The sequence below is a fragment of the Zeus faber genome (genome assembly GCF_960531495.2).
Source record: "Zeus faber genome assembly, chromosome: 9".
In the NCBI taxonomy this organism is placed as follows: domain Eukaryota; kingdom Metazoa; phylum Chordata; class Actinopteri; order Zeiformes; family Zeidae; genus Zeus; species Zeus faber.
Genome location: NC_137197.1, coordinates 6475803 through 6486715, shown reverse-complemented (window position 1 = coordinate 6486715; position 10913 = coordinate 6475803). Strand labels below are relative to the sequence as shown.

Sequence of the window (10913 nt, the reverse complement as noted above, 5' to 3'; positions counted from 1 at the left end):
GAGCGGGCAGGAGGCAGGAATTAAATGTTAAATAGGGTTCGTACCATCGTTTGCATACAGCTGTTGGTTCTATGGTGAACATGCTTGGACTGGGCCACACCTTCCAAGATGTCGCACCACTGAAAACTTTTTTAGCGATAACGACAAATGAAGCGGAAAAGGACGATCTAAGTTCTCAGCGTTCTTACCCTGGGAGCAGAATAAAGAGAGAAATAACCTGCAAGGGAGATGGAAATGTTTCCTTTCTTATTGCTCCTTTCAGCTTCCACGCCAATGTTATTCCTCCACATTTTTTTTCTTGCCGTTAAACAAAAACACATTCAGAGAATAAAACGCTGGTCACGCTGCTGAAGGACATCTGCGCTGGCAGGGAGCGGTGAAGTATATGTTTATATCACATTTATTTTCCAAAATCAAAAAACAACCCAAAGTAACAAAGTAAAATGAGACACCACAATGCTCTTAAAACGCTCAAACATTTATTACGTTTTCCAACGTTGTTCTTGTTTATGCAAACAGTGCAGTACAATACAAACAGTAGAAATATTCTCACACCACAGACGTTACAAACAGCTGATTCTTTGTTTGTACCGAAGTTTAATGCACACGATCACTGGATTGAGCGGTTTCTTTCCGAAGACCTGCATTCAAAAACATAAAAAAAAAACACTCCACAGTGCATCACTAATGAATAGCTTCAACGAAGCCGCAAACACGCAACAAACACTGTAAACAGAGATGGTGCCACGTTTTATAATGATTATTTTAGAGATGGAGTCAAAGTGACTGAAGCACATCTGAGAACATGCACTGGAACTAAAAAAAAAACAACAAAAAAACGTTTTCTTAATAGTTCCTTCCTGAGCAGCACCCCCCAAAAAAGGTTACATTCCTGAATGAGCTTTATATGAAACCGTCTGAGGGTAATGTGGTTCGTCGTAAAAAAAAATAAAAAAAACAAACCCACAAATTAATATCACTCAACTCCCAACTTACACAATATAAAGTGCTAGAGAAGGCACTTAGCCTCCGTCATGGCACAGTAAACCTCACACTTGGTAGTGTGTTGGCGGCTCGTTTTACCAGTTGAACAGCGGTGAGGAGATGTGGCAGAGTTACTTGGCGGCAAGCGATCCGCCTCGCGGGGGTTCTGACGCGTCGGGGTGGTGGGGGAGGCGAAGCGCCGCGGGCTGCGAGGTCACTGTCGAGCGCCGCCGCACCGTCCGCATCCCACACAAACCCCATTTTTGGGAGAAAAATAAGAATCCTCTTTTGTAATGCGTGCGGGAGAGGAAAAAAAAAATGTGACGAGCGCCTGAATGTGAAATGTTAACGTCATCCTATATTTCGAGGATGTGTCCGCGTAGTAAGTATTCAGACCGCTCATCCACACATTTAAATAATGTTGTCGTTCAGTGGCTGTTTTTCAGTTTTGACTTAAAAAGAGACAAAAAGGAATCTTGATCGAGATAACCGCAGCAACCCCCCCAAAGAAAGCGTAAAATAAATGCACATCGGGCTGTGGGAGGCGTTCCACACATTCACGTAGTTCCAAAACCTACGTCGGCCGACCCTTCTTCTGATTCTTTTAAAATTTGGCGATTCTGTCGAGCCAGGGAGTGAAGGTGATCCGGCGTGGGGTGGTGTCCACCTGGAGACGAGGCACTTAAAACACGAACGAGGCACTTGCTGTCGAAATCTGAATTCGGACCATCGTTTGCAGGGACGGAGCATCATTTTGGGGCAGAGAGAACACAAGATGAATCCCACCTGAGTCCTGGACGGGGAACCGAGCGCACCGCCTCCGGTACGCTCCGTGAGCGGCAGCCCATCACATCTGCTGGCGAACGGCGCCCGTTTCGCTGCGCTTGCTGCCGCCTGCCGCCGCCTCGCTGTTTCCAGGAAGCAGCGCAGTGAACTCTGGGGAACAGGAAAGAATGTTCACTACGGCTAAAACGGTCTGATAACAAAAGAAACAACGCTGAAGTTGAGCATGTGGGTGTGTTGGCGTTCCGCCCAAAGGCAAATTCTGTTCACGGCATCGTTTCACCAGAAACCAGAAGAAAATAATTGTTTCACTGTTTTAGACTATTTTTTATTTAACTTATAATAATAATAATAATAATAATAATAATAATAATAATAGTAATAATAATAATAATAATAATAATAATAATAATAATTAATTTTCCTCAACCTCAATGATGTCCTGGTCCCCATTGCAGCTGAACATAGGAAATCATAAAACCCAGTGTTGCTGAAAACATTAACACTGAAAAAAACACTGCATGACAAGAGGAATTCTTCCCTGGAAAAGAAACTAAAAAATAATTTAGTTTCCGATTTGGCAGTTTTGGGGAAACTTAACGCTGAAGTGAGCAGCTGATTCACAGCGCTTATTTTTCATGGTGCATTCAAATTCCTCTGAATTTTTAGACTTTTTTTTTGTAGGCGCAGACCGCCTTAAGCCATGCCTAGATCTGTACTTATAGCTGTCAAACCTGGACTAGGTTATAATAAGAAATCCAAATGACTTTTATTATATTATTATTTCTGTCAGTTCAAGAAATGACCCAATTGACCAATTTATGAAGATGTTTTGATTGTTTTTCAAAAAGAAAAAAAATATTTTTTCTACTTTTTTTTTTTTAAGTGAGAAAGACAAGATCTACATAACAATCATGTGAGACACAGGGACTTGTAAAGTAACCAAAAACCAACGACCAACAAAGGCCGTGTTGTAGTTATACTGTAACATTGATATTTTTATTGTCTTTCTTCACTGTTGAGTCAAGGTTTCACAAAACCTGTGTCTTAAAGAATCTTCAGCCTCTCTGGGATAACAGTAGAAGTAAGTAGTAGTAGTGTAATAGTAGTCTAGGTTGGACCGGTCTAAGTATAGTGGTTTTTGATATGGACCCGTTCCAATGTGGTCTGGACGGGGAAAAAGCAGTGAAATCACCGTTCTTTGGATTTTCGCAAATAGAATAATACTTTTACAAATCAGAATCTGTAATATAAATGCAAACTGGAACCTGTTATTATAATCCAGTCCAGGTTTGACGACTATAAGTACAGATCTAGACATGGTTTTAGGCGTTCTGCGTGTACAAAAAAAAAGTCTAAAACGTCAGAGGAATTTGAACGCACCATGAAAACAGGCGCTGTGATCCGGCCGCTCACATCAGCCTCGTGGACTCATCCCCCTTTTCTCAAAGAGGCTGAAAAAAATGTGTAATGGTCACTTCCTTCCCGTACAAATTAGTACAATTTCTTTCTCCGCCTTTTTACGGAGACAAGTGAGAGGAGACTGAGAGCCCGCGGCCAGAAGAACCGCCCCCCCCCGTGCTCACCCGTCATCTCAACCCCCATCTTGTCCGGCGGAGGCGGCGCCTTGGGGCCGTTGCTGCCGTCGGAGCGCGGGCCCCCGTCGGGCTCGGCCGGGGCGTCCGCCTTCCCTGCGGCGCTTGCGGCTTTGCCTCCGTCCAGGGTGTCCGTCTTCACCAGGCAGAGCGTCTGCAGCAGACCCAGGCAGTCGAAGCCCTCCCCCGAGCACTCCCCCCGCCGCTTCAACAGCTCCAGTACCTGGGGGGTGATCCCAAAATGAGAAAAGCCGATGCCCAATATTCATGCTGGCGCAAAACACAACATTTAATGTGTTTTATCTGTTTGGAACGGAGGCGGATTTCTCAATTTTATGTCCAGGAAACCTAAAAATGTGGGTTTTACAAATGAAGATAAGACTTTATAGAGGGACAATCAAGGGTCCGCCTCCGTTACGCACAGGGAGACCGGAGAGACGTGCAACGCGGTCCCACCCTGCGTAGCGGGGAAAGGCGGGGCGGGGGTCTCCCCACCCTACACCCTCCGGGGCACCGGACAATGTATATAATTTTCAAATCGCGCAGGCACTGCATGGCTCCGCCGCGGTGCTGTCCATGTTCCTGTGAGGTTCGATGCCATCCTTGGTTCAACGCCGTTCTGACCACTTTATCGCTTTTCCCTATAACTTTTAGTTGTTTTTTTTTTTCAATATATTTTGAGTTTAAAAGGAATTATGGAATCCTTTTTGTCAGCCTTTGTAAGGCCTTATTTGTACAATAAATGATTCCGAATGTCAAGTGGCTTTCGGAGTGCGTCTGGAAAACCCCCACGGAGTGCTGCATGTTCAAGGCGCCGCTGCCTTCGGATGCCGTGACAGTAACGATAATTAGAATAATAACGTCTAAAAATATTTTACAGATCACTGGACAGTCTGACACCACTTGTAAATGTGCTTCAACTGCACCAGCTCTCTGCAGAAGATCACGCAGCGCAACCTTTTCTTAAATGTATCTTTGGCCTCCTGTGCAGTTACCACCAGCTCTCTGCAGAAGGTAACAGCGTCACTAACGGTCTATTAGTGCCGGTGTGAATTGGAGGCTTTTTGCAGTGAGGCTCATTTGCAGAGAAAGGGGACAATGTTGCACCAAAGGTGTGCACAACACATCATTTAAATACGTGCAAATAGCACTGGCGCACCGAGTCGCTATTTGTGTGGAGTGCAGTTAGCGCTGCATCTCACCCTTTGCGGACGCTTTGAGAATTAGACGCTTGCTTTTTCTGTTATTTGCGCTTAACAACATTTCTTCAGTGTATATTGTATTTTTATCTACTTAAAGGCGCTGTATGTAACTGATGTGTTTATGTCTTAATCTTCCATGGAGATATCGGCCTCAGTGTCTCGAGCAGCTTCAGAACAGGAGAAGCATGTCAGCGCGCATGCACGCACACACGCACACGCACACACACACACACACACACACACACACACACACACACACACCTTCATGTACTTGAAGGACTTGAGCTCGCTCAGGTTCTCTTCCAGGAAGAGCAGGTACAGCACCAGGTCGTCCCACCGGCCTCCGGGGCTCGGCAGGATGCTGACGGTGGGCAGTGCCTGGTAGGTCTTCAGGAAGCGGGCGTAGTCGTGGCAGACGAGCGGGCGGAGGCCGGTGTAGATCACCACGGGAATCAGCGCCACGAACAAGAACAGGTTGACCATGCTGGAAACGCAATCAAATAAATTTAAGTAAAAAGATCTGTGGATAAAAGCACAAGTCACACTGTTACTTTTACATCTTTGGCATCAACCTAATGTCCTTGTGTAGGGAACTTAGAATCACTGTGTTATGGAAATTTATTACATTTATTTCCCCATCAATCTGAAAGATAATACTCATATAATGGAACAGGGACAAGGAATCATACATTGGTGAAGCTGTAAATCAGCAAGTAATATGTACATATTCCTTGCTGATTATACATGTACATTTTTCTAATATTATTAGAAAAATGTACATGATACATCATTAAAAAAAATTACTCATTTACTATTAATTTGATGCATTTTTTGCTGATGAATATTTGATTAAGCAGTAAATGGATTCATTCCTGTTGAATGTTTTCTGTGTTTCAGTTCAGCCTAAAGTCATCATGCTTCTACCACGCAGGGTGGACGGTGCGCTATTCACAACAAATCCTCCTGTGGCTCCTAAAAGTGACCTGAGCAGGGAGAAGACCCCCACAGCAATGAGCTTGCACTGCACTTTGTCGGGGACGGTGGGGTCGGAGGCGAGCAGGCCGGAGCGCAGGGAGCAGCCGAACTCGTCGGTGACGGAGGCCAGGCGGAGGTAGTAGCCCAGGTAGGTGCAGGCGCAGAGGAGGATGAGCAGCGTGAGGGCGCGGCCCAGCAGGTAGCGGATCAGCAGGCCCCGCGAGCAGCACTTGGTCACCAGGTACTTCTCCACCAACGGGTACATGAAGCAGCCCTCGGTGGGGTCGCTGCCCGGGGTCCGGGCGGAGGAGGAGACGAACGAGGACAGAACACGGAGGGAGGAGAAGAAGGCAAAGTGAGCAGCATAATGAACGGGATACATCTTCCTCTTTGAGACGAACAGTGGGGGATTGAGGAAGTCAAATTTAAACCATGTGGCTTTAGTCAGTAAAAAGTACAAAACATTAATCCTGGGCGAACAGATTTTCTTAAATAGAATAGTGGTGGGAGAAGTACTCAGACCTTAAAAGTATATATACCCAGACACCAAATTTCTCTAGTTAAAGTATTACCATGTTGAGATTTCTACAAATACTTTTAAAAGTAAAAGTACTTGTCACATCCAGTCTCCTGATATAACAGAGCCTATAATATGGGATGACCCAAAAAAATGTTTTAAGCTTAAGTAATGCAACTGTGTTAGAAACACAGACACACACACACACATAGACACCCTTGGTCATCTCGACCCGTTTTTTGCTTTGCCTCGTCACACAGTAATAAATTAATGATAAACTGCATTTTATATTAATACTTAACGGAAGCGAAGCGGTGGGAAAAAAACGTTTGCCGGTGGCGTCGCCTGCGCGAGCGCCTTGTGTCGATTACCCACATTTTTGTATTTTTTAGAGCTTATAGAGATTATTGTGCGTAATCACTGTGTCATGCCCTCTCACTGCATATATGTATGACCGTATGTATATGTATGTGACAAATAATCTCCTGAACTTGAACTTGAACTTGAACCAGCCTCAATTTACCAGCTTGCCTTGCAGCTCAGTCGATAAATCAATACCCTACGCCGTCACTAGGGGATGCCATTTACAATAATACAGGCCTAGGGATTTGGCTCCGACATGCACATACTTAAGTACAGACACTTGAAAAATGTATTTAAATATAGTAACAAAATACTTTTTTACTTTCTACCACGAACAAACGTCAAAATAACTCTGTGGTGTGTGGCCCCTCCTGTCTTGGGGGCGGGACTGCTACCTGTCTGCGGATAGCAGGCCGGTGGTGGCCATGCGCTTGGCCAGCGTCACGGCTCGGTTGTAGCAGCGGTCCAGTTCCTCCATGATGAAGCCCAGGTCCGACTGCAGCAGCGGGGCGGCGGTGAACCTCCAGAACAGCGCCGGGGTGTACATCATCACCGCCACCAACAGCAGAATGTAGGGGAAGAACTGAGGAGAGAGATTCAACTTTACCCATGACCCCTGGTTATTCGCCAGCGAGTGAAGCCGCCCTGGAGCGGATAGGGAGAGGAGGAGGAGGTTCTCCATTTCACAACCCAGCCTTCTTTAAGCCATTTTAAGACTTAAAGGAATGCATTTAAGCAGCGAGAAGTTGCAGCAGTGTCAAGTTCCCAAGTAGTAAAGTGTTTGGCGAGATTATAATATCCACAGTTAAAAATGATGGGAACCAACATTTTAATGAGGCCTGGGTTGAATGCTGAACCTGTCATGTCTTCCTGTATTTCCAAATCCTGAACAGTAACTATCAGACAATAAAGACTATCCATCCAAGCACCGACTTAGACAGTTAGTTTGGGGTCAATGGAATAAATTGTGGCATTTACTAATTTACCCCCTCCATCTGCGTGATAGGAGTCAATGCATCTTTAATGCCTTCCATATTTTATACAGCTTTTCACATCAGGATGTTGTACTTTGAAAACCCTGAAAATATATTATCACTGTGTCTGAATGTGACCACATAGTAATTATGGAGATTTTTCACACAGAAAACAGAAACCTGTGGATCCAGTTAGGCTAACGAATGCCTCGGTACAGGTGTATCATTGCCGTCATTCTATTTTTATTTTTAACAAGGCGTTGTTCATCATCTAAATGGCTCTTCTTCGTCACCGCTGAGCATAACTCCCATCTCAGCGTTGCCTTTCTAACAGCTTAATAACCTTTCTACTCTGACACAAAAAAAACTCCTGGTATGTGCAAGTGCACCGTGTGAGACTCTCTAGTGTTGCATGTCTCACTTTTTATACTGTGAGCAAACGACAACCTTAAAAATGATCAATGTGAGGTTCTTTACACACTGTGTTTGTTCATAGCTAGAGAATCTCACCCACTGTTTCTTTGAATAAATCATTACATATCATACCGGATTATAATACCTAAATAAATAATCACATCTACACCGGACTACGATCAATGATCAGATAACAATTGACAGGTAACCCTATAGCCCCTCACCTTGTGCAGCCACAGCGGCAGAGTGTGTGTGTGCACGGACGCCCAGCAGAAAGAGTCCACGTACGCCGCCTGCTTCCAGGAGAAGTTAGCGGGAGCAAAGCAGCTGATCTGAGTACCTGTAAGAGAGCCACAACAACATAACCTTCACCTGGTAGGACTGTATGTGTTAATGTAGTCCTGGCCAATAGGGTTGTCACTTAAAACGGCTGCAAGCGAGGCCCGATACAAATGAAAAGACAAGCTAGGTAAACAGGATTAAGAATGATCCAGATGGCACGGGGTTGAGAACAAGACGAGATGAAGAGATGGCTGCAGTGTCCGTCGTATAGTGAATCATGCTTGACCATGAATGTTTTGGGGTTTTTTTCTCTTCGCTTTATTTAACCAGGAAGTCCCATTGAGATCGAAGATCTCTTTTACAAGGGAGACCCGGCCAAGGTAGCAGCCATACAAAATAAACTACATAAAATATATAAAACACGTACATGATACACAAATGAACAATAAAACAGAATGACAGCTATTCAATGGCCTCTCAAGAAAAAACAATGACATTCCTTCCTCACTGCATTCTTTATGATACTCTTAAAATCATTAATAGATATGAATGTTTTTAGTTTGAGCTTTCTGAAGATTATTCCATGACCATGGTGCATGGTAAGAAAACCCTGTTTTGCCAAAGTCTGTCAAAGTTCTTAATACATGAAACGCAAATCGTATTCAATATAAGGGAGCATGTGTTTTGTGGCCAACCGCGCGGAAGGTCCGGCGGAGCCCTCACCTACGGAGACCTCCTGAGCGAAGGCCAGGGAGATGAGCAGCAGCGGCAAGCCCACGGCCACGCAGGTCACCATCTTGTCCACGGCCAGCTCCGTGCGGACGCTGCGGTAGCGGGCCTGGCTGGGGTCCTTCAGCAGGAAGTCACTGAACACGTACTCTGTGGCCACGTGGGCGATGGCCATCTTTGTGCTGCGGGGTTATGTGACGGCTGGGGATAAAAACCCCCAAAAAAAAACAGTGCCATCAAACATTTTTTACATCTTGCCTCTTTCTATATGCAAGATAAACACACACAAAAAATGATGAAAGCAGTGTTTCCTTACTTGTGACAGCAAAAGTAGATAAAAGCAAAACAAATAATAGTTAACTGGTATTAGTGTGGGGTTTATATGGAGGTAAGCACAAGGAGTGTCTTGGTTTCCCTACGGGTAGAGCAAATATAAAGTGCGTTAGTTAAACTGAAGAGGTAAGTATGAAGTATTAAACAGAAGGTGTGTTGACTACAAGGCAGAGGAACTTGACTTGTCTTGACAATGGATGGATGAGTCAGACGATATGTTTATGTTGAAATGAAAACGTGACACATTCCGATTTAAAGGTGCAGTTTGTAGTATTTTGTGGCATCTAGTGGTGAGGTTGCAGATCGCAACCACCTGAAAACCCCTCCTAATGGCGGTGCAACAGGGAAGAGAGACCAGTGGACGTTTAAAAAAAAAAACCAAAAAACCGCGAAAGGCCCTCTCTTGAGCCAGTGTTTGGTTTGTCCGTTCTGGGCTACTGTAGAAACATGGCGGCGCAATATGGCGGTCTCCGTGAAAGCTACCCGCTCACTATGTGGATAAAAACGGCTCATTCCTAGGTAGCGCCAACACGATTCTTATTTTCATGGGATTATACACTAATTAGAACATACTTATGAATATTATATTCCATTTATGCCAAGTCCGTTTAATTCTACGCACTGCACCTTTAAGACTATATATACATATACATATACATATATATATATATATATATCTCTCGTGTCTGAAGTGGAAAACATGATAAATGAGAAAAACTTTTCTATTTGAATGCAAATTGGTTTATAACATTTTCATTTCCATGTTCACTCAAATAACACAGACATATGTGGAGAATAATCATGCTATGGTGGAAATACATTTAAATATTCAAGTTGACGTGAGCATTTAAATATAGTCCCCTACAGGCTTCCGTGCGCCCTGTGCTGAACAATACAGCGGGCGAGAAAAATAAAAATGCACAAAAAAATAATAAAACAGGGTTGCACCAACAACGGCGAATACTTCGTGCAAAGCAAAATACAAAAACGTTGCGTAACAGGGAAACCTCGCATAAAGCAGTGGCGTACCAGCCCCGTGTATTATGGGATGGGCACATTTACCTGCCGGTGCGGGTGCTAGGAGAAGACCATCTCCCTCGCTCAGTTATGGCGACGCAAATTAAAAACAGTCCCCGGGAACGGAGCCGAGGAAACCGCACATGGGGCAGGGGCAGGGGCAGGGGCAGAGACGACAACAACAACAACAACAATAAACACACTGTCTTCAGAATGCTCTTCCGGGGGGATCGACAAGCCCTTCCTCCTCCGCCGGTACCGCCTGGAGGTGGGGATCTGCAGACAGACAGACAGACAGCCCATGACGTAGTTCGTCCGTTCTGCACAGTTTTAACGTATTTAATATATAATATACACGTTATGTATATATATATGTATATACATATATATTTGTTTCCGAATTTAATTCAACATTACATGATGGGTCTTTACAGGTATCGGTACCGATCGTCCTGTTTACAAAAGGAAAGTAAATAAATAATAAAAAGCTTTCAACGCTTGTAATTCAATTAACACACGGTGTTAATATATATAAATATATGCTAAAATATCTTTAAAATTGAAAACTGAGTATAATTAATGTTGGTAATTCATTATTATTATAACTTTTTATATTAGAACTCATTATCATATTGTTTATTTATTTTATTTTATTTATTTTATTCATTATATTATATTCTCCCGTGCATCTTTTTCCTGTCTTCCCCGCCTTTTTTTTAGCCTGCTATTTAATTCTATTCGTCTC

At 43.9% G+C, this 10913-nt stretch overlaps 1 protein-coding gene across 1 annotated transcript; it reads right to left on the bottom strand.

Moving 5' to 3' along the window:
• Positions 1-462: 462 nt before the first annotated feature.
• panx1a (pannexin 1a) lies at positions 463-10336 on the bottom strand. Its single transcript, XM_080007492.1, has 8 exons — positions 10214-10336; positions 8813-9019; positions 8032-8147; positions 6815-7002; positions 5548-5826; positions 4826-5048; positions 3354-3585; positions 463-1920 (listed from the first exon to the last, which is right to left on the bottom strand). Exons 2-8 carry the CDS (start codon positions 8991-8993, stop codon positions 1832-1834), a joined length of 1308 nt encoding a protein of 435 aa, XP_079863618.1. The 5' UTR covers positions 8994-9019; positions 10214-10336; the 3' UTR covers positions 463-1831.
• Between the last annotated feature and the right edge of the window lie 577 nt (positions 10337-10913).